Source organism: Bos mutus, chromosome 17, assembly GCF_027580195.1.
Source record: "Bos mutus isolate GX-2022 chromosome 17, NWIPB_WYAK_1.1, whole genome shotgun sequence".
NCBI lineage: Eukaryota > Metazoa > Chordata > Mammalia > Artiodactyla > Bovidae > Bos > Bos mutus.
Genome location: NC_091633.1, coordinates 17,170,466 through 17,194,714, shown reverse-complemented (window position 1 = coordinate 17,194,714; position 24,249 = coordinate 17,170,466). Strand labels below are relative to the sequence as shown.

General features: G+C 41.0%; 2 protein-coding genes across 10 annotated transcripts in view; one reads left to right on the top strand and one right to left on the bottom strand.

Moving 5' to 3' along the window:
* The window catches only part of LOC102277491 (acyl-CoA dehydrogenase family member 10), a 48,490-nt gene that overhangs the window by 4,627 nt on the left and 19,614 nt on the right, over window positions 1-24,249 (top strand). For 8 of the 9 annotated variants that reach the window (XM_070386142.1, XM_070386143.1, XM_070386146.1 and 5 more), the window contains 9 exons: window positions 1,931-2,079; window positions 3,473-3,667; window positions 7,397-7,555; window positions 8,263-8,422; window positions 9,879-10,020; window positions 16,016-16,084; window positions 17,524-17,705; window positions 21,953-22,103; window positions 23,408-23,553. In XM_070386142.1, coding sequence (XP_070242243.1) covers window positions 1,931-2,079; window positions 3,473-3,667; window positions 7,397-7,555; window positions 8,263-8,422; window positions 9,879-10,020; window positions 16,016-16,084; window positions 17,524-17,705; window positions 21,953-22,103; window positions 23,408-23,553 — 1,353 coding nt within the window. Of the gene's footprint in view, window positions 1-1,930; window positions 2,080-3,472; window positions 3,668-7,094; window positions 7,180-7,396; window positions 7,556-8,262; window positions 8,423-9,878; window positions 10,021-16,015; window positions 16,085-17,523; window positions 17,706-21,952; window positions 22,104-23,407; window positions 23,554-24,249 lie in introns of those variants that run through there. The other variant, XM_070386147.1, reaches the window with a different exon arrangement.
* Window positions 14,424-15,465, bottom strand: LOC138991483 (ras-related protein Rap-1b-like). The gene has a single exon (XM_070386159.1). It carries the CDS (start codon window positions 15,448-15,450, stop codon window positions 14,860-14,862), a length of 591 nt encoding a protein of 196 aa, XP_070242260.1. The 5' UTR covers window positions 15,451-15,465; the 3' UTR covers window positions 14,424-14,859.

Genomic DNA, 24,249 nt, shown 5'->3' with positions numbered 1-24,249 from the left:
CCCAATATATACACAGGAACGTGTGTGTGTGTGTGTGTGTGTGTGTGTGTGTATACTGTGTCTACACTGATTGGGTCATGCTATACAAACTGTTTGGGCTTCCCTGGTGACTCAGACTGTAAAGAATCTGCCTGCAATGCAGGAGACTTGGGTTCAGTCCCTGGGAGTGCTACAGTCCATGGGATCACAGAGTTGGACACAGCTGAGCGGCTAATACTCTCACTTTTCATACAAACTGTTAGATGTACCTTTCTTTTTTTCTGACCTAGTAAAATATCTTGCCAAATTTTCTATATCAGTAGGCATGGGCTTCCCAGGTAGCTCAGTGGTAAAGAATCCGCCTGCCAATGCAGGAGACTCAGGTTCAATCTCTGGGTTGGGAAGATCCTCTGGAGAAGGAAATGGCAACCCACTCCAGTATTCTTGTCTGGAGAATCCCACGGACAGAGGAGCCTGGCAGGCTACAGTCCATTGGGTTGCAAAGAGTCGGACACCACTTAGTGACTAACCAACAACAGGAGGCATAGGTCTAGTTCAGGAATTAGCAAACTTTTTCTGTCAGGGGTACTATTCAGCTCTACTATTGGAGCCAACAGCAGCCATAGCAATAGTCAACAAGTATGTGGTTGCCCAACAGTGGTATACCTAATCTTTTCTTACATTTATAAATATATCTTTGGGAGAAATTCCTGGAAGCAGAATTGCTACATCAATTGTAAATGTGCATTTAACATGTTGCACTCCATAGAGGTTGTGCTTATTTACACCCCCATCAGCAGTGTAGGAGAGAGACCCTTTCCTTGCATGCTTACCAACTCTTAAGATCCTAAAAATTGCTCTAAATTTAGTTCTAAAATTAAAGAGGTATTATTTGGATTGAGTTTTAAAAGACCTGCTGTTCTCAGAAGACATACTGAGTTGGTCCTGTTGGTGATTTCTGAAGAATGGGATTGCTTTGTCATTCAGCTTTCTTTTTTATACCTTTCAGTGTTGCCTGAAATATTTTCAGTGCACAGCCACTACATTAAACAAAAACTTTGTGTTAAGTATGTTATATCTTAGATATAATTATGGATGCTATATGTTTTTGCCCCATGAGCAGGTATATTATAGAAAGAGAAAACCCTCTTGTACAGGAAAAAGTATCCACTATCCCAGCATTCCCCATGTACACAATGGTAATCCATCCACTGCTTTGGCTCTTTACGGACGGAATTTTGTTATTTTTCAAAGACATCAACCTCCATTTGAATGTTTCAGTGTACCAGCTACACTGCCCTGAAGGATTACTTCAGTTTACAAAATGAAGGGTTTGTTTTGGAGCGTTGTCAGAATTTGATTTATTCCTTCATGTACTTCCATACCACGTGCCAGGACCATGTGAGTGACCTAATATATTGTTGCTGTGGTTGGTTAGTTGCTAAGTCATGTTCGACTCATTTGAGAGCCCATGAACTGTAGCTGGCCAGGTTCCTCTGTCCATGGAATTTTCCCAGGCAAGAATACTAGAGTGGGTTGCCATTCCCTTCTCCAGGGAATCTTGCCAACCCGAGGATGAAATGCATCTCCTGCATTGGTAGGTGGATTCTTTATCTCTGAACTACCAGGGAAACCTGACCTAATACATGTGAACCAGCTAATAAGAGACCAGGGAAGAAAATTCATAATGTAGTGTCCAGCATCATCTCAAGCTGGTGGCATGGACTGATGCTTGGCAGCAGTGTCCCCTCAGTCACACAAATTATTACGGCTGTTCCCTGGGAGCTCTAAGGCTGAGATTTTCCATTTCCTGAATTTCTCTGAATTCCCAATAGATCCCACCTGGCACCACAGTGATGCCACAGAACCTGTATGGTAATTACCCTGTTCCCCAAACTTCAGCTGTTTGTCCATATATTGTTTCACTTACCATGTGTTTCACTTTTGGTAGAGTGGGAGGTACAGAATCATATCCCTTCTGGAACTATAGTGAAGGCCTTGATCTCAGGTGGCGAAAATGGGCCCTGGATGAAATTTATGAGAGCAGAGATAACAACAGAAGATTTCTTACAAGAATTTGGGAGACTTTGCTCTGAAATTGTAAGTGATAAACACACTTGAATTTCAATATTCTTTCATCTAGAATAGTGGTTGCAACACTCATCCATTAAATTGGTTAAACTAAAATTGAAGAAGGAAAACCTAATAACCCATTATAAGATTTTAAGTTATTTCTTCCATCCCCAGGTACTCAATTTTAACTGCACGAATGAAAAATAAAAATATTATGTATATTAGCTATTGTTTATGTGAAGCTGGAATTGTTGCATAATGGCTTTGATCAGAAAGCTTGTTTAACGCAGTGATAACATTGAGCCTTTCTCTGAACTATGCATTGTTCTAAGCTCTTTATTTATATTAACTCCCATACCTTCACAATATAATTGCCAAAATATAATTTAAAATATAGTGAAGTTCTGTGGATGGATGGTGGTTTTGGTTAGATAACAATGAATGTACTTATTGTTATCCAAAGTGGTTAAAACAGTGACTATGATGTTATGTGATCTTACCACAATTTTAAGTAAATGAATAAATATTTATATATATATATATAGAAAACATTCTGCTAAGTCATAGAAAGCCAGCCCCAAAGACTATATATTGTATGATTCCACTTACATGAAATACCCAGAACAGATAAATCTACAGAAGTAGAAAATAGAATTGTTATTTTCTCGGACTGGGAGTATTGGGGAATCAGGGGCAGGGAGGCAGAGGAATGGGTAGTGACTGCTATTAGGTATGATGTTTCTTTTTTGTGTGACATAAATGTTCTAAAACTGATTGTCTTAAGAATTTTACACCTTTGTGAATATATTAAAAAGCACTGAATTTTACAGTTTAAATGGGCCACTTCTGTGATATTTGAATTGTCTTTCAATAAAGCTGTTGTAAAATGAGTATGTGTGTATAAAATAGCAGGCTTGCCATTGCAAATTTTGAAACATGATAAAATAAGAGGTTTTAAAACCCACAGAGACTGAATTTAAAATTACAAAAATTGATCAGAAACTGACATTCAGTTTGTCATGCTGAAGCTGAGACAATGCAGAATCATCAAATCTCTGGGTCATTAAAAATTAAACTACATCTGCTTAATTCACTTTTAGGGTTTCATGTATCCTCTTAGAGTCTTCAGAATCTTTTTTAAATTGACAATGAATGAGTGAAATAAAGAATTCATTTAACTGGAATATTGATATAAATTTCCCCATTCCCTAACCATTATAATTCTAATTCTAAGCAACTTTTTACAACCTTATATGCAAAGTTCTGCACCAAGGCTGAAAGAGAAAATTCCTTTTGGCAGCAAGCCAGAGGCCTGGGGTAGTGACAGGAAGCCTGGAATATGTGTTTTTCTGTGTTGGTGATAAGCTGTTCTTACTCTTAATGATGGCTGGTTGTCTTCTCTCCCTACCTCCAATCTTAGTCAAAGACCTCCGTGCCCGTGGACTCCTTTTTCTCTCTGCTGACCAGTGAGCGAGTGGCGAAGCAGTTCCCAGTGATGACTGAGGCCATAACTCAGATTCGGGCTAAAGGCCTTCAGACTGCAGTCTTGAGCAATAATTTTTATCTTCCCAATGGGAAGAGCTTTTTGCCCTTGGACCGGAAACAGTTTGATGTGGTAAGCTGACAGGGATCCAGAACAATCTGAATCAAGTCTCTGTCCTTATTTTAGGATGTAGCATTAACGCTGCCTCTCATAAGGTCTTGAATGGATGGGTTTGTTTATTCACACAGTTGACTGAGTTAGGATTAGACATGATAGGTGGGAAAGAGGACTTGCAAAGTATCACTGAGCTGTGAGCAAGCTTATTTATGGGCTTTGATAACTGGGTGAACCCTCAGCTTCAGAGACTCCCTTTTATCTGAACTTGAACCTTAGTCATCAAATATCAGGGATTCCCAGGTGGCACAGTTAGTAAAGAATCTGCCTGCCAGTGCAGGAGACACAAGGGCTGCAGGTTCCATCCCTGGGTCGGGAAGAGCCCCTGGAGTAGGAAATGGCAACCCATTGCAGTATTCTTTCCTGGAAAATTTCATGGACAGAAAGCCTGACAGCCTACAGCTTACGGGGTTGAAAAGTGTTCCACACAACTGAACTCACACAACAACAACAACAGCATCAGATAACATATGTACTTTGATCAGCTCTCACCTTTTAATAGGCCCTTTGACCTTTTCAAAGACCAACCCCATTGCCCTCTATTTCTATGGCATTAATCCTTAGACCATTGCTGAGCAAACAAACTTACTGCAGGAAAGGAAGTGTCTAATATAGTTGCTACCAGTCACACACATGGCTGTTAAACACTTGAAATGTGACTAGTGGCACTGAGCAACTAAATTCTATTTCAACTGAAATGTATATCATCACATATGACTAGGGGCTGCCGTATGGGACGGTGTGTGAAGGGCTAGACTATCAAAGTACCTGAGAAGATTCTGAGTCAGGAGATGGTCTTCTGTGCCAGGATGTTACTTCTGTGAAAGACTCCCCATTTTCCTCAAAGGAAGTATATTATCATTATCCTGGGACAGATAGAAATTATTGATAGATGACTAACTTAAACTTCAGTCAGAAAACACATTCTTTCACAGCAGTGGGTATGTACCGGGCACTGGCTAGGCATGAAGGGTACTGTGTTCAATGCGACTGACACAAGTCCTGCCCTCAGGAATATGCATTCACCACATATTAGGTGGTCAGCTGCCACATGTGGCTAGTGGCTACTGTGTCAGACAGGGCAATATAGCATTTCTATCATTGTAGAAATGTCTATTGGATAGTGATATTTTAGAACATAAAATCTAATCAGGGGACTTCTCTGGCAGTCCCCTACTCTGCTTCCACTGCAGGGGGCGGGTTCGATCCCTATTCAGTGAACTAATACCCTGCATTCCATGCAGCATAGCCAAAAAAACCCCCAAAATTGGTGAAACAGACAAGCGGAAATTCAGAGTTCAAATATGGGAAATTAACCACCCAGCCTAATGCTCTCTTCACCTCCCACCTCCTCATTCATCCTTATACAAAGCCTGTCAAGATAAGAGTTCTCTTCCCTCTGTACCCTTGCCTGGCTCCTTACCCACTTTGACTCTTGGTTTCCTGGCTTGTCCACAGCACAGCCTTTCTCCAAGCATCCTCCCCTTTGGGGGCTCAGGGACCTCAGCCATATTTGGATCCTGTCTGCAGCTTGCTGTGGGCAGTAGCTCTGATTCCCTGAACCGCAGTTTCCTCACCTGTGGTTCAGGAGCAGCAATTTTCTTTCTTTAGGGTGGCTGTGTGGATTCCAGACTATAATACATACAAAGCACTTTACAGAGTGCCTGGCAGATTATTTTCAGAGATTCCTTCCCTCCAGTGCGGCAGTGGGGATTATTATCTTGATCTGGACAAACTAAGTTGGCCAGGCTCACACCGGGTCCTTCAAGTGTTTAAGGACTTGTGAGCTTCTTTAACATGATGGATTCATTTATGCAGACTTCACAGACTCTCTGGTAGGTGCTTTCAGGCAGCTTTTTCTGATGCATTTTCATATTTCAGGTCTGCAGGTGACCTGGAGTGTTGAAAATCTATTTCCTCAAGAGCAAGAGTGTACGTTTTTATCCTCTAAAGCTATGAGGAAAAATATTTTGATAGAAGTAAAGCTGGGCTTCCCAAGTGGTGCTAGTGGTAAAGAACCCACCTGCCAATGCAGGAGAGATAAGAGATGTGGGTTCAATCCCTGGGTCAGGCAGATCCCCTGGAGGAGGGCATGGCAATCTACTCCAGTATTCTTGCCTGGAGAATCCCATGGACAGAGGAGCCTGACAGGCTACAGTCCATGGGGTCACAAAGAGTTGGACATGACTGAAGTAACTTAGCTTGCATGCAAAGCTAATATAACCATTCCTATGATCCCCATCATCTTTGGAGGCTGTTCCTAAACTTTTCAATAATATTATAGGATTCTGTTTCTGCTGAGGTGAATGTGGCTTTTAAATTTTGGTCCTCTAATTAAAAAAAATGTTTCCATTATATTTTATTGCCAAAGAACATGTGATCTAAGATTTACCATTCTAGCAGTTTTTAACTATATAGCAGAAGAATATTAGGTGTATTCACATTCTCGGGAAACAGAACCCCAGAAATTTTTTATCTTGCAAAACAGAACATAAGGAAAAGGCCAGGGGTCTTACCAGTTTAAATCTCAAGAATGTTTTCCCTTCTCCAGATACAATCACCTGAGAGGAGGTGTCTGCTTGCCAGACGTGGCCCAGATCCCCAGGCTTTGCTCCCCTCTCACCTCTTGTCCCGGCTGTCCAGGTGTGCTGCTTTCCTGTCACGTCATGCCTTCATTGGTGTCTGAAACACCTGGGTTCTCCACCGCCCACTGTTGATGTTTTCTTCAGAAGGAATTTCTCTGTTGTATTTTAGCTCATTCAGGTCCTTAGGAGACCAGGAAAAATAAGTAAGAGTAAGTTACTCAACATTTATTTACCTGAAAGGGCAGTTCTCCCCAGCCTTGAACAGTGGGAATTTGGAGGAGAGGGAGGGGCCCTCAGATTTGTCCTTGATCTTGGAGAGCAAGGGTCAATTCAGGAGTGAGTGAGGGATTTAGTTCTATTCTTAGGACAGACCCAGAGAGTATTGGTTACAGGCCTCTATGGCTGTTTTAGACCTACTCACAGGAGATTAAGCCCTGGGGTCAGTGTCAGAGGACTTCCGGGGGTTGCTGGATCAGAGGTAGCCTGACACTGAGACAGCTTTTCAGGGTTCTCCTGAACCTTCAGATGCGCCCCACCAGTTCTGGACTAGATAGAGTTTGAGTCAAGGCTCTCAGGATAGAGGAGGCTTTTTGCATGAAACCTGTCTTTGCCACTGACTGTATCTCTGGTGTCAGTCCTCCTGTCTAGGTTGAACATAGCTCTTTGTTTTTTCACTTCTGAAATATGGATATTAAAGTCATGTTTCTTTCACAACAGTAAATACTGCCTTTCTTTCTGAAAACATGGTGAAATACTTACACTAAAACTGATATGTGCAGCTTTTCTTCTGTTCCATGCAGCCACAATACCTAACATGAGCAGAATCCTGTGTCATTTTGGAATACCTTCCAGTTTCACTAAGTTTCCCAGCTACTGTTATGATGGGTAAGATGGCTATCAGTGTTTCCAATTTCCTGATGAGTATATCCAAATCACTCCACTTAAAAAAGCAACATCATTTTATATTATGACATTCTTAAGTTACTTGTTATGACAAATCTCCACTGTCCCACTGGTCTTCTTTTCAAAAAAACATACCAGGGTATAACATGGGAACACCACTTTTAGGGATGTTCATCTCTCCTTCCTGCCTTTCCCTCAGGTCGTGGAATCCTGCCTGGAAGGTGTCTGCAAGCCAGATCCCAGGATGTATAAGCTGTGCTTGGAGCGGCTTGGCCGGCAGCCTTCTGAGTCCATCTTTCTTGATGATCTTGGACCAAATCTAAAAGCAGCTGCCGGCCTTGGCATTCACACCATTAAGGTAATGGTCACTGTTTTTTGAACCCCTTTGTGCTTCAGGCACTAGTGTAAGTATTTCTGTGCAGTCCTCTTACACTCAGAGTTGCCTCTGGTGGTTTTTGCCCTTGCTGCCACAGTCTTTTTTTTTTTTTTTTTAGTATGAGGTCTAGTTGACTAGCAGCTTGTATTTTCAGTAGGAAGTAAGAAGGCATTTTGAGAAAAGAGTTACACAGGGAGGTGAATGGCAGGCTTAAGACATTTTGGGTGGCAGTCCTGCTGGCCTGTTGATGCTGTTCAACTACCAGCCACTTGGACCACCTCAGTGCTTTGAAACAGGAGAAGCCATGTGTGTGTGTATTGAGGGAGGGGGTGGTGGTCTCTGTTCAGCTTTCTACGTTTAGGTTTTCATTATTAGCTGATGGGCCTATAGGGGCAGAATGGATACTCTAGTACAATATTTTGCTCTCCTGGTACAAGGGAGTATTAATGAACTTTTAACTGGCACTCTCTCCAGCAGATAAAAGAGTTTAATGTGGTTAGGAATTAAATGGGGTAGGAAAGTCATTCTGAGGCTTTTTCATGAGCTGATTATGCTGGCTCCAAAGTCCTTGCTTAGAGAACTGGCTTTTGTTTATATTTCCCTCTAAAAATGTACCCTCTTAGAGAACAGGTAGGAGGAGAGGTCAGGGTTGTCTGGGGATCCATGCTCAATATTCTCTTTGAAACCAGGTCGATGACCCAGAGACTGCAGTAAAGGAATTGGAAACTCTTTTGGGATTTCCATTGAGAATGGCTGTTCCAAACACTCGCCCTGTGAGAAAGACAATGGAAATTCCCAAAGACGCTTTGGAGAAGTACCTCAAAGACTTACTGGGGATCCAACCCACAGGTAGTTAAGTTTCTGCATTTCGGTAGAGGCTAGGCTTTCAGTCTGGCTCTCACTTTCTCTTCTAGTGGAATAGGCTGGAGATAAAGATGCCGTGTGGTGAGGAAAATAGCCAGGTGGCCCTGCAGACCCAGGTGCTGCTCTGTTTTGCTTGGGAAGAAGCACTGACCTCCTTTTCTGTGGGTCCCCAGAGTGTACTTGGCTCTTGTCCCACGTGAGACCATGGCGTGGCAGCAGTCACCTGCAAACAGCTGACCCAGGGGAGAAGAACTTGCAGTATGTGCCTAGGGTGTTTGGGTCTTTCTCATATTTTTGAGATGACAGCCTGTTTTGTGAAGATGACTTAAAAAGTCTCATGAGTTTAAAATGAGACAATTTGTCTTCATCTTTCAAAGGTCCCTCTCTTCTTTTTCATATTCCACCCTCAGAAAAACAGGTGCTTCAATACCTTTTAAAAAAAAAAAAATTATTATAGTTTCATGATCCTTTGAAGAAATTTCTACCTGGTGATAAAGTTTGATCCTTGAAAGTACTCTTTGTATGCAGCTTCATGTGAGGATTTTTTTCCCTTGATGGATTGTTGTAGAGCCTTTACAAAGTTGAGGGAGCCTTTCTGACCAGACCAGGCAACTCAGGCAAACTCCCACTGCCTGTTCTTCTGATCAAGTGAAATGAATCTTATGTGTCAAATTCATCTCACTGGGAAGACCAGGGTTAATTAGGCTGTTTCTTTTTGTTGCTGTTTTGTTTTGGCTTTGTGGCTGTGGGATCTTAGTTTCCCCTCTGGTAGCCCCTGCAGTGGAAGTGCTGTGCTGTGCTGTGCTTAGTCGCTCAGTCATGTTGGACTCTGTGTGACCCCATGGCCTGTAGCCCACCAGGCTCCTCTGTCCACGGGGATTCTTCAGGCAAGAATAATGGAGCAGAAGTGCAGAGTCCCTATATAAACTATTTCTGCAAGGGAGCCTCACAGTTTAGCTTGATGGAATGGGAAATTGCATCTCCTGAAAGCAGGCCTCTGCATAGCTGCTTTCAGCTGTCACGCTAGTATCAGGTGTGATGTGCCCAAGCTTGGGGTGAGGGACACGCAAGGGCACCTTTTGTCCTTGGCTTAAAGCATTCCAGTTAGCAAGATGGGTTGCCATGACTGTGCTTGTGGTTGATAAACAGAACTATAAAGCTTTTTTCATGGAGCAGAAATAGGCAGGAAGGACAAAACTGGACACCTGCACAAAGTGAAAATTGTTGTGATGTAAATTCAGTGGCCTTTGCTACATTATAGTGTGACATTGGAGGTTTGACCCAGTCATGTCTGGTACCCAGGGAGGAGATGCTTTCCTTACAGTGCATTCCAGATCAGGATGCTCTTTGCCCATGTGCAGTACTCATTAGAAAGAAAGAGTCTCTGTCCACATCTGTCCTCCAGAGCTGGTTTGAGTTTTCCTTCCTTTCAAACTTACAGGCCCATTGGAACTCCTTCAGTTTGATCATGGGCAGTCAAATCCCACCTACTACGTCAAGCTGGCTAACCATCAGCTGGTTCTGAGGAAGAAACCCCCTGGGACACTCCTTCCATCCGCGCATGCAGTAGAGAGGGAGTTCAGGTAAATTCTCAGGGTGAGAGTTGTGCTCGCTGTCCCCAGCCTCCTCAGCCCAGCCCCTGGCTGGTAGGTCAGCACCCCGTCATAGTGTCTTGAGACATTTAAAATTATAAGTATGATGCTCCATAATTATTTCAGATAAGAACATGTCACCTGATTTTAGGAACTGGTTTTCTCTATCTTGTTTGGACTTCCCTGGTGCCTCAGACAGTAAAGCGTCTGTGTACAATGCGGGAGACCTGGGTTCGATCCCTGGGTCGGGAAGATTCCCTGGAGAAGGAAATGGCAACCCACTCCAGTACTCTTGCCTGGAAAATCCCATGGACGGAGGAGCTTGGTACAGGCTACTGTCCACGGGGTCGCAAAGAGTCGGGTACGACTGAGTGACTTCACTTTCACTCTCTTTTCTCTATCTAAACTTGTAGGAAACAAGACTTTTTGAGATTCTACTAAATGGGGCTATTGCCCAAAGAGTTGAGTTGATAGTTGTTGAAACTATCCATGAGTTGATAGTTGTTAAAACCTGGGATTCCTTATGTGAATCTTCTTACTTCTGTATATGTTTGATATTTTTCATAATAAGATGTTTAAAACAATAAATGTGTTATAACCCATCCCAAGTAAAATCTCTTGCTTCACAAATAGGAAAATTTAAACATAGTAGGTTGAAGCTTCCCTGGTGGTCCAGTGGACAAGAAGGGAACACTGGTTAGGGGACACCAGTTCGATCCCTGGTCTGGGCAGATCCCACGTGCCTCGAAGCAACTAACCCTGGGGCCACAGCTACTGAGGCTACTCTCTGGAGCCCAGGAGCTGCAACTGCAGAAGCCTGAGCACTCTAGAGCCAGTGCTCCATAAGGGAAGCCCCCGCAATGAGAAGCCCACATGCACACCACCCTAAAGAGTAGCACCCACTCTCTGCAACTAGAGAAAGCCTGTGCACAGCAATGGAGACCCAGCACAGACAAAATAAATAAATATTAAACAAAACAAAATAAAACATAGTAGGTTGAAAAACCTAGCTTCAAACCCTTGGACAGTGAGTGACAGCATGATGACTGGGCTCCAGAGTGGAGCTTCCTCTCCCAGAAGACTTTCTCTGCCTCCTCCTCCACCTTCCTTCCAGTCTGTCATGTTCTCCAGAAGGAAGGTTGCAGCAAGTAGTCAGGAAAATGTGATTTTAGCTCTTGGCCTCTTTCTCATTATTGACTGTCTCCTCTGACTTTTTGGTTCCTTGTGTCTGACTCTCTATATTACAGCTACTGATGACTGACATTTATGAAGGCTTCGGGGTTCATTTGTGAAGCCCACAGAAGTCCACTAGCTATTTGTGAGCGTTTATATTTATATATGTGCCCATGTGATAGTATGTGCTTACAGAAGAGAAACCCTGAAATGTGAAGCTACCACTATGTATGCCTTCTGCCTGGGGACTTTCTCCAACTTCCCAGTGTTCTGAGGAATTCTGGACTGTTCGAAGGACATCCAAAAATCCAAAATGCACAGAATTTCCATTTTAGTAAAGGAATAAAATGTGCACTTGAAGATGAAACATGTATCTGCTTATAAAATGCCAAATCAAATTTGGAAAGCTGGGAAAACGGTATAACACAATTTGTAAAAACCTCAGGGTAGTCATATTTTTATACCTAATAATTCCAATAGAGGATCTCTCTTTAAAAAATAGTTCTAAATAGGGAGAAAACCTTTATGCATTAATATGCTGACTGCAGTGTCATTTATAATAAAAAAATGGACATAACCTATAGCTGCAGTAATCAAGAAATGATTTTGCAAACCTTGGTATTTCTATTTGTTGGAACAAAAATATAATAGCTAATACTTACTGAGTGTTCATTATGTGTCAGGCACTATAATACATGCTTTGAATGTATTATTAATTCAGATAATTCTCAGCAACCCCCTGATATGGTCCTATTATGACCCCCGTTTTATAGAAAAATGAAGCTTAAAAAAACTGAGCAACATGCCTAGTGATATATAACTAGTATGTGAGGGATGGAGCCTGGCTTCACACCCAGGGGTAGTAGGATTCCATAGCCCAGTCTTAATGATTATACTGTGATTGCTGTCAATAAAAGGATGCCTGTAATAAAATGTATATGATAAAATCTTAATGTAGCAAAAACAGATACAAACTATGTATGTCTTAACTGGTTTTTTTTATTTTTTGTAAAGACTTATACATTGAAACATTAGGAGAAGGCAGTGGCACCCCACTCCAGTAATCTTGCCTGGAAAAACCCATAGACTTCGTTACATGTTTCATAAAATTTACCAGTAAACTCATCTGGGCCTGGAGTTTTTTTAGGAAAAGGTTTTTGCTTATGGGTTCAATTCAATAAATATTGGATTATTTGGGTCTTTTATTTCAACTTACCTTAGCTTTGGAAGTTGTAATTTCCAAAGAATTTGTCCATTTATATTTTAAAATATATAAAATTGTTATAAATATATATAAAGTTAGATATGTCCATTTCATATGAACAATTAAATTTATTGTTCAAAATATTCCCTTACTGTCCTTTTACTGTATGTAGGATTTCTAGTAATGTTCTCTCTTTATGATTCCTGCAATTGACTGATAATTTGTATTTTCTCTCTCTTTCATCAGTCTACTTAAGGATTTATCATTGTGTTGACGAGTACAAATGCTTAGTTTTATTAATTTTTCTGTTTATTTTCTATTTCATTTAGTTTTCGTTTGAGCTTTATTCCTTTCCATCTGCTTACTGTGGATATATTTTTATCTTCTTAGCTATAACCTTACATTTTGTAAATGTAAATGATTTACATTTTCCTTCTTTTCTAACATGAGCTTTCAAAGTTACGAATCACTTTCTAAGCTCATCTGCATCCCACAAGTTTTGACATGTATTATTATTATTATTTTTACAGTTTGAAATGTTTTTTAATGTTCCTTTAATTCCATTAAGGTCTTGGAAATACTAAGATTTTGATACTTGGAAACTTATCAGGACTTATTTTATGGACCATTATATGATAAGTCTTGGTGACTGTACTGTGTGCACTCATAAAGAATGTATATCCTGGGGATGTTGTGCAAGTGTTATAGAACTGTCCATCAGATCAAGTTGGTTGGTAGTGTTGTTCTTATCTTACTACTTCTAGTTAGTCTGATAAAGTCAGTTAATGATAAAGGCATTCTGCAGTCTCAGTTATGATTGTCAGTTTGTCCATTTCTAGCTTTAATAATGAAATTTTTACTTTAGGTATTGTAAAGCTCTGTTATTAGGCACATACACATTTATTTTTTATTTATTTTTTAATTGAAGCATATTTGATTTAACGTTATGTTTAATTTCTGCTATATACCAGAGTGACTCAGTCATACATATATGTATTGTTTTTCATATTCTTTTCCATTGTGGTTTGTCACAGGATTTTGAATAGAGTTCCCTGTGCTGCACAGTAGAACCTTGTTATTTAAGGCACATGCACATTTATGATTATAATATCTTCCTGGTGAATTAACTCTTGTATTGTTCTGAAATGTCCCTCTTTATCTCTAGTAGTTCTCTTTGTCTTAAGTCTCTTCTTCTGATATTAATATAGTTACACTAGCTTTCTTTTTTTTTTTGGCAATCCAAATTTATTGAACTACTGATGCTAAGTTATACAAAATTGCACCACTTTAATTAAGGCTTTTAGTTTACATTTGGCCACCTCAAAAGTAGTTGTAACATTAGGTTGGTCAATTTAAATACTGTGGCTCCCTGTTGGATAGACACACAATCTTTACACCCAAACGTTAATGCATACAAAGCAACAAGGCGTTGTTAAATAAAACAGCAATAGTTACTGCAACTTAGGCCTTGTGACCAATTACACATGATTAAAATTACTCCCCACATTCACATCCACAGTACTCTTCCACCATTTAACATCTCAACCAAAACGTTACACACGGGAAACAATCACTAACAGGCAAAAATACTAAACCTGTGTATTTGGTATTGCAGATACACTTATGCAGGAGCAAGCAGGGGGTTCACAGTGAGAATCTACAGCTGCAGAAGCCTGAAAATGATTTACAAAAATTGTTAAATCATTAAAAAATTGTTTGCAAATATACACTTCTTGTTGTAGACCCCCACTGTACACACAACTCTAAACATTGTTCCCTATGTAAACAAAAAAGGAAACATATAATAAAAGATTTGAAAAGTCTGGACATTTCCTTCCCAACAGATATTAAAGGCAACGTCTTTAATCTAAGACATTATACTGAAAGGACTATTATATTTTAAAGACAAGATCACTGTCTCCACAGGTTTTTTAAAAATTAAAAAAACTATATAGCTGTGTTAATCAAAGCACTTATTTGTACAATACAATGATAATGACCTTGAATTTCTTAAAAAAAAATTATAATAAGCTACAAGTATCAAAGAAGCAAAGTTATCTGGAGTAGTCTATATAGGAGCTCTTTGGACTTTCTTTTATTATGCCAAAATAGTGGTGCTTTTAGGATTTACATTATTGTGCTCTCCAATACAAAGTATGGGGTGTGTTAAAGTATACAGTACACCATTTTCATACATGTACAACATTGCTGGATGAAAAATGTCTCTTAGCAGTAATACTGGATTGTAGCCTCTGGTTTTACCAGCTGCATACTCTAGGACTATTATATAAGTAAAAATCTCTCTGTGATACTGGAAAGTGATTAGAATGTGCAAACTGATGTAGTAGTTTTCATCCGCCTCTTAAAGGGTACCACCACAGAAAGTCCATTTAAGATGTTGGTAGGTTTAACAAAGTTGGAATGCTGGCACTGTTGAATTGGGCAACAGTTCTTCAGACCTGGCTCAGAGCTACAATGCATTTAGTATAGTAAAGCAGCTGACATGACGACTTTTTGCGGGCCTTCCCAGGCACTGGCGTTTTTCTGTTAATTTGTCGCACTAGGTCATAAAAGATCTCATTAACATTTATTTTTGATTTTGCAGAGGATTCTAAGAATGCACAGTTATTCCACTGTCTTGCTAGATTTTGACCTTGTTCCTTTCCTACAACTCTTTCATCTTCCAAGTCACACTTATTACCAACCAGAATCATTGGAACATCATGCGTGTCTTTAACTCGAAGAATCTGTTCTCTCAGATCTTGTAAATCATTAAATGTGGACTGTGCTGTGATGGAATAAACTAACGCAAAGCCTTGTCCATTTTTCATGTACAAATCCCTCATTGCTGTGAATTGTTCCGTTCCTGCAGTATCCAAGATTTCAAGCATACACTGCTGTGCATCTACTTCAACTTGCTTTCTATAAGAATCTTCTATCGTAGGATCATATTTTTCAACAAAAATTCCTTGAACAAACTGTATAGTCAGAGCAGATTTTCCAACGCCTCCCGAGCCAAGAACGACTAGCTTATACTCATGCATGGTGCAAACCTGTAAAAGCTAGTACCTCTTGCGCTGTCATTGGGTGCCCGCAGCCAGTGTCACCTCACGCTCCCTCCGAGTCGCTGCTCCCAGCACCACGGCGGTCCTGCCGCTACCGCTGCTGCTGCTGCTGCTGCCTCCGCCACCACTCCAGCTGGTTTACACGCCTGACTCTCCATTAGCTTTCTTATATTCACCAATTTCATGGAACTTCCCTTTCCATCCTTTCATATTTTATTTATTTTTCTATGTTTTTATATTTAAAGCATATTAAGTCTCGCTTTTGTATCCAGTAGGACAATTTTTGTCTTTTAATTAGAATGCTTACACTATTAAATTTAATGTAATTATCAATATATTTGACTCAGGTCTATGATTTTCCTATTAGATCTTTGTTCCATTTCTCTTTTGTTCTCCTTGACTTTTTGTCTTCTTGGGTCAATTGAAATTTTTAAATTTTAGCATTCCATTTTGATTTTTGCATGTACCATTTTAAAATCAAAGAATAATTTCAAGAAAATCTGATCACCTTATTCAGCAGTGTCTCTCATCTTTGTTCTGCTAGGATAATGAAAGCCCTTGGAAATGCTGGAGTCCCTGTCCCCAAAGTTCTTGACCTTTGTGAAGACTCAAGGTAATGTTCAGATTTATTTTTTCCACTGTATATTCAAGCTACAGAAAAGTCCATATATTAACTCAAATTCTAGTTTGCTAAAGACAAGTAAAATTTGAGTAGAAAAGAGATTTTATAGCAACCTCCCCTAAAGAGGTTTAAGTTATCCTGAAAGATAAATGCCTGCTTTCGTGAGAGTTGGTAGGAAGCATCTTTCCTAACATTTAAAGAGCATACGTCCATCTAGCTTCATGTTGTTTGTTTTAATTAATTTTTTTATTGTGGGCTTTCTAAACTGTTTTTGAATTGCATTATAATATACTTTCTGAGTCTCTTTTTTCCTGATTTTTTAATTATGAAAAATTTGAAACATGCACAGAAGTTGAAAGAAGAAAAAAACAGTACAGTGAGCACCCATTTACACTGCATCTAGATGAAAACATTGGTTGACGTTTTGCCACATTTGCTTTCTATGTATATGTGTATATATATATATGTATGTGTGTATATATGTAAGTGTATAATATAGATAAAATAATTTTATGAAAATAGTTAATAATTATATAAACATTTTCTAATGTACTGTTTTGATCAATAATTATATAATTGTTTTATAAGTAAGTAAGTATATTTCATATGTATGTAATTATTATTCATTGAACCTTTTGAAGTAAGTTGCAGACAGCATATATCTCCTAAGAATAAAGACATTTTCTTTCATAACTCCAGCAGCAGTATTATACTTAAACTAAAAATAATTTAAATTTTCAAGTCAGGATGAATATTTATAACAGTAGAATTTTCAAAACAACTTTTCAGAGTACTAAACTGATTTCTAGTAGTGACGAAAAGATTAATTAATGACATTTTGGTGTGTCACCTTAATACTTTGGGGTGTTTTGTATACCATTCATTTCACTGAATAATGATGAAAATAACATCAACAACAAGAAGGGGTATTTATCAAACCCTCATGGAACCAGACACATATGCCAGGCATTCCCTGTATATTGCTCCCTTAATTCTTATAGCTATTCTTTGAAGCTTTATAGATTGAGTAAAAACAATGCTCAGAGAGGTTTAATATGTTCCTCGGGGTCACAATTCTAGGAAGGGCAGAGGTGGGACTTAAGCCTGGTTCTGTGTGACTCCAGACCTGACCCCCCACCCCTTGACCCAACATGCTGCTTTCCTATATTATTACAATCCCATTCCGAGTAGATTCCAAAGAGAAGAGAGGCATGCTGGCCAGGAAGTGTAGACAGGGATGTTTATGTGTGGCTTAGTTTGGGGAAGGAGTACTTCTAACTTCCACTTATATGCAGAGGAAAAAGGAAGTTTCCAGTTCTCTGGGTCTGGACTCCCACCCAGCACTTAGAGCTTACACACAGGACAGAGCAGTGCCCTAACAGCCTGCCACATCACAGGCCACTGAAACACCCTGTTTGTGTCCCTCCCAGTGTTGTCGGTACCCCTTTCTATCTGATGGAATACTGCCCAGGCCTCATCTACAAAGACCCCTCTCTGCCAGGCTTGGAGCCCAGCCAGAGGCGGGCCATCTACACTGCCATGAACAGAGTCTTGTGCAAGATTCACAGTGTGGACCTCAAGGCTGCGGGCCTGGAAGACTATGGGAAACACGGTGAGCACGGGGCCCCTTGTCTTCTGTGCTGATGTTTCCTCACTGGTCCTCTGCTTTCATAATTTCTATTGTGCCAGGGTTTTAAGGCAGCATTGGTAAATGTGAGGTGGGCTTGTTAGCGTCCTACTTGGAAATCCACTTTCATTTTAGTGGAGGTGTTGTTTACCTAGATGTTTTGTCCTGAGATAAATCCATCCATGGACTATAGAATCTCTTTTCCCTGCAAATTTTATCTCACTGTATTCTTTTTTCTGATACCGACTGGCCTAAAGTACTTAAGATATGTATTTTCTTCTCCATTTTTTACCATTTCCTCTAAATATTCTTTTCAACAGGGGTAAATTTTTTTTAAATGCCATTGTACCAAGGTATTTGTATAATTTGTTGCTGCTCTTTTCTTTCTTTTTTTTTAATTGTCTGAGAGCTCCAGTTGTTACTCATCCTTGTAAGCACTTTGTGTTGTCGGGATTTCCCTTTTCCTTTTTTTTGGAAGTCAGTTGTATTGAAAGGTAGCATTTTATGAATTTTGACAAATGCACACAGTTTTATAACCACCATCACAATTGTCTCCGTGCTTTTGCATGCAGATACTTTAGCATGAACCAAAGAGTTTCACTTTTCCCTGCAGCATTCAAAATTATCTGACTCTCAATGCCTTCCTGACCATGGTTAAAAAGAATCTCAGTAAGCTATATTTTGTTCTTTCTCTGCTTTTAACTAAAGCATGCCTATTCCTCTAGGACTGTATCAAATGCTGCAGTATGTAGCCAATGTACATCAACTTCCTGACATATTTTTACCAAATTTCCTAAAATTCTATCACTCTGTAGGCACATGATGTAAGGCCTCAAAACTAACCCTTTGAGAAACTTTGCTACCACATAGCAGGCTTGCTGACTTCCCAGTCACAATAGAGGGAGTTCTCTACCCTTTCCACTTGTAGCCAGATCTGTATCAAATGCTAACTTTTGAACAGAATTACCAATTTAGTGGGGTTCCCCGTCTTGGTGGTCTCACTGGAAGATATTTATAATAATTTATTTGTTGTCTATCCAAAATTTTGAACTGTGGTGTTGGAGATGACTCTTGAGAATCCCTTGGACTACAAGAAGATCCAACCAGTCCATCCTAAGGGAGATCAGTCCTGGGTGTTCATTGGAAGGACTGATGTTGGAGCTGAAACTCCAATACTTTGGCCTCCTGATGCAAAGAGCTGACTCATTTGAAAAGACCCTGATCCTGGGAAAGATTGAGGGCAAGAGGAGAAGGGGACGACAGAGGATGAGATGGTTGGATGGCATCACCAACTCAATTGACATGAGTTTGGGTAAACTCCAGGAGTTGGTGATGGACAGGGAGGCCTGGTGTGCTGCGGTTCGTGGGGTTGCAAAGAGTCAGACACGACTGAACGACTGAACTGAACTGATCCAAAATTTCACTTAACTGAGCATCTTCTATTTCATCTGGAGCCCTAGTTACTAGTAAAAGGGCCAGTAGGCAAAGACAACAGATGTTGCCTATATTGATCTGTTGTTTCAGGATGGAAAGAGCCCTGGAACAGAAGTTAGGTGCTGATTTGTGGGGTGACCTTGGGCAAGCCCCATTACTTTATCATAGTTTTCTCAAGAATAGAGGTTGAGTGAAAAAGCCCTGCCCTGCCCGTCTCACAGCATTGATATGAAAAGCAAGAGATGGCACCTGTTCCAGTGCTGTGAATGGACAAAGTGTGTCACATGAAGCAGTGGGCAGTGTGACATCCCATTGCACAGTGAAGAGAGAACAGGTTTAAGGAGGGCTCTTCTATGCGCTGAGTGGATCCTTTGCCTTTTACAGTGGATCGTTCTGATATACTTTCCACTGACGTATTAGGTTGACAAAGAGACGAAGCAGAAATCTGGTCTGATTTTATATAATTCAGGGTCAGGCTCCTGGGCCGCTGGCTATGTCTTGAGGCTTATTACATAAAGCAGCTTCCTCAGATTTTACAATCACTGGTCCAGCTACAGGGCCATCAGATATTCTTTTCAAGTATCCTGTAATTTCTTAAGTTATGTTAGGAATCCAGCTGCTGGGCAGGGCACAGGCTGTGTATAGCTAATATACCATTTGTGTACAATTGGTACATTTAAATAAAATTAATTTATTTGCACACTTGAAGAATATCCCCAAGAGGATGCCTAAGAAATTGGTCACGTGGTTTGCCTTTGGGGAGAAAGGGCTGAGTGGCTGGGCAGGGGATTGGGGATTTATTGTACACATTTTTGTCACTTTAATTTTGAACCAGGTGAATATATAATTTATTGAAGAGAACAAATATAAATTTGTAAGGCAAAAAAAGCACATAAACATGATTTCTGATGAAAAGGAACTTTTGACAAAGATCCCTTAGGTCCAATCTAGTTATCATAAAGAAACTTTCCACCAAGAATCTGTAGAGAGCAAAATTCCCTTTTCTCATCCCAGAGGGCAGGCTGCTTTGGGGAGGAAGGGTGTTTGTGCCTTGGCAGGCCTGCTCGAGGCCAGTGGCCAGCAGAGCAGAAACACAGGGGTAGCTGTACCTGCTTCCCATGAGAAGAGAGTGTGCACAGCGCTGGGGTGGTGTGTGCATGGGGGATGGGGGGACATCCTAAATCCACGTAGGATATTAACCTGAGGGGCTCCTTCCACCAAGGTTCAGCTCCTGGAGGCTTTAGTATTTGATTTCTTAGGATAATTTTCAAACTTACAGAAACATTCAGTAGTGCTGTGAATAACTATATGCCCTGACTGATTTTAAGAATGACTAACTTTTGCCATATTTATTTATCTCTTTCTGTATTTATCTATCTGCATGATTAAGAGACCCTGACACTTGACTCCTAAGTGCTTCAGTATGCATTTCCTAATAATAACAACATCCCCCAGCACCATTATCACATCCAAGAAAATTTACCATTTTCTCAGACTATCTAAGACCCAGTCCATATTCGATTTCCTCATTATTCCTCTTGTATCTTTTATAAGTGAGGTGTTTTGGTTTGTTTTCCAAATCAGGATCTGATTGAGGCGTCTAAAACAACCCCCTCACCAATTTTTTTAAATGAGTTTTTAAAGGTACCAGGTAAGTGTATTATAGATTTATTTTGATTATGGTTTCATTTACTGCTGACTTCTACTTCCTATAATTCTGAAAACTGAAAGTTAGTTCTCAAGGCTTGATTTGTTCTGGGTTGAATTCCTGTGGGTTTTGATCACGCCTCTTACAGCTCTGCTGGATCATTCTAATGACAGGTGAATGGATGCTCCAAGTGTGCAGCTGACTCCACGGAAGGAGCCCAGTCTCTCTTTCCTTGTCCTCAAGCTCCTGGGAAACATTTTTCTCTCAGATGAGGGGTGAGGGCTTGACTTAGAGCATGGACCTGGTATGTTGTTTATTATTAATAGTGACAATAATTGTCATTTGACAGCAATGACAGTGACAGTAATAATGGCCCTTATTCATTGAGCAGCCTTCTGTGTTCGGCATGTTATGTATGGATTTCACTTGTCCTTCACAATGGTCCTGGGGAATATAGGTATCAGTACACCGATTGTACGGATGAAGCAATGGAGGCTTAGAAAGGTTAAATCATTTGAAAAGCTTAACTGTGAGACAGGTAACTCCAGAACTCACTTGTAGTCTATGGTCCCATAACTTGCAAGTTCCTCAACTGTGATAACTCTGGGTTTCTTAATAAACAACTGAATAATAGCAAATACTCATGTATTACTTCCTACATGCTGCGAACAGTTGCAGGGGCCTTACATATTTTATCCTCCCAACAACTCTAATGAGGGCCATCTCATTGATGAAGAACAAGGGCATGGAGACATGAAGTAACCTACCTGAGACCACACAGAGAATGGCAGGGCTGGGAACCAAACTCAGACCACCTATCCCAGAGTCCATGCTCTTAGCCAAGCACTGTCCTCTAGCTAAGAAAGGATTTATTAAAGGTTGTTAGGAAGCTTACAGGATCTCTGAGAGGGCCAGAGATCAGGCTCAGAGGGCTGTGTGGCTGGGAACAATGCCCAGATCACACAGATCCAGCCAAGACAAAATAGCAGTGGCTTCCAAGTTGAGGGAGCAGGAGCATCAAGTGGAAAATTCTCCAGTCATGGGATGAAGATGCCTCAGACATTACAAAGGGTTTCACGCAGTGGTTGATTTCTGAAACCTTTGGAGTTTGTTGAAATGGCACACCATATTCTAATCTTCTTTCCCTCAGGGGACTATCTTGCACGTCAGGTGCAAACATGGATCAAGCAGTATCGAGCCTCAGAAACCAGCACCATTCCAGCAATGGAGAGGCTCATCGAGTGGCTGCCCCTCCACCTTCCCAGGCAGCAGCGGACCACAGTGGTGCACGGGGACTTCAGGTCGACTCGGCATGAGGAGGGTTGATATTTAAATGTGGAAAGTGATAGGAAGGGCATTTGAAGGGGAAAGAAGCAGCTGGTCTTGCCCCAGTTTACTGCTGACAACTATCCATGCACAATTATCTCCCTGTGCATGGCCTTTAAGGAAGGGTTTGTCAGGTTTGACACTGTTGACATCTGGGGCCTTTGCCACAGCAAGAGTTAGTATCACCCCCAGGTCCGAAGGCACAAGCACAGGCTCCAGTTGTAACTACTGCAGGACAACTGCCTCCAGAACTGCATTGCTGTCAACAGCCACAGCAGTGATTTTGCTCATGAGTCTACAGTCTGGGGGCAAGATGGCTTGTTGGAGTGACTTTAAGGCCAGGGGCTGAAATCGCCTGATGGCTCACTCACACATCTGCACAGGGACAGAAGAGAGCTGGGCTCCCTGAATCTCTCTCTCTATATCTATGGTTTCTCAACTAGTCTTTTCAGTATGGGGCTTCCCAGGTGACTCAGTGGTAAAGAATCTCCCTGCCAGTACAGGAAATGCAGGAGATGTGGGTTCAATCCCTGAGTTGGGAAGATGTCCTAGAGGAGGAAATAGCAACCCTCTTCAGTACTCTTGCCTGGGAAATTCTATGGACAGAGGAGCCTGGTGGGCTACAGTCTATGGAGTCGCAAGGAGTTGGACACGACTAACTGACTGCACACACACGTACTCTCCAGTATTGTAGCTTCTGGATAGCTGGACTTCTTACCTGGTAGCTCAGGGCTGCAAAGGTGTGTATTCTGAGGGGAGAGGGCCAGGCGGGAGCTGATCACCTTTTCTATCCTTGTCTTGGGAGTCACTCGGCACCACTTCCACCTGCATCATAATTGTTAGAAGTGAGATGCTTCCAAAGGTGAAGGATTAGACTCTTCCTTTTGTGGCAGGAGTGTCAAAAAATTGCAGACCTGTTTTAAAACCATCTCAGGGAAGGAGAATTACCAGAACCTGGATAGTGTCTCTATGTGGCGAGGGCTGCCTCACCAAAGCTGTGGCCCCTGGGAGAGGAACACAGTTGTCCCTTGGCCTTGTGCTGAGAGGGGGCTGGGGAATTAATATGCAGGCCCCCTTCCCATTGCCTGTTGGTATCCCCATTGGCTGAGCCGGAGGGCAAGGGAGGTGGTGGATGCAGCCCATGCAGGCTCCTGGGCACATGGGGCACAGAGGGCTGGGAAGTGTGTTTGGAGGGGCCAACAAAATAAACACTCAGCATGGAACACTCCCCAGGGGTCAGTTTTCTTAGTGCTGTCTCCATTCCTTGTGGCTCCTTCAGGCTGGACAACCTGCTATTCCATCCGGAAACTGCCGAGGTGCTTGCTGTCCTGGACTGGGAACTTTCTACTTTAGGTGACCCCCTTGCTGATGTGGCCTACAACTGCCTGGCTCACTACCTGCCATCCGGTTTTCCCATTCAGCCAGGTAGGAACTGCTGCTGGGGGAGTGGGGATGGAGCCTCCTCCATTCTCAAAGATTTGGGCAAACTCAGCTGAAGTAGTTGGTGATTTGGCTCCATGAAATTCAGGTATTTAGTATTTCTTCTACAGTATCGTTTTTAATGACAGCATAGGATTTCATTGTTAAAGAATTAACTCATTCAAGGCATTTGGTTTGATTTCAATTTGGGTATTTGTTTCCAGTTTTTTGTTTTTTGTTTTTTTTAATTCTTACTAACTTCCCTGTGCTTCCACAAAAAGGGCAGTGAATATCTGCATAGTAATATCTTTGCCTGTATATAAGGTATACTCCTAGGATAAATTCTTGGAACAGAATATATTATATGCTTCTGAACCATCAAAATGTTATAAATGAAGAAAATCAGTAAGATTTTTTATCTGTTGCAGTTATCTTTTTCATAATTTGGTGAGATTTCTTTGAATACCATTTTTTATCAAATGACTGATAGAAAATAATATGCATCCACCCTGACCTGTGGTCCAGATGGAACCTGGAGGCCCCTCATTACTTCCTTTACTGTCAGTTTAGTCCAAAACTTTTAAGAACCAGGTTATGAAGAACAGCTTCATGCTTGGATTCCAGACATCTTAAAATGATGACCTATAACCCTTTGAACTAGTTGTGAAACTTATTTCCAAGGGACAAGATGATTTTCAGAAT

Bases quoted from the DNA above. Each gene is read 5' to 3' on its own strand.
- LOC138991483 (XM_070386159.1), bottom strand. From the start codon at position 15,450: ATGCATGAGTATAAGCTAGTCGTTCTTGGCTCGGGAGGCGTTGGAAAA.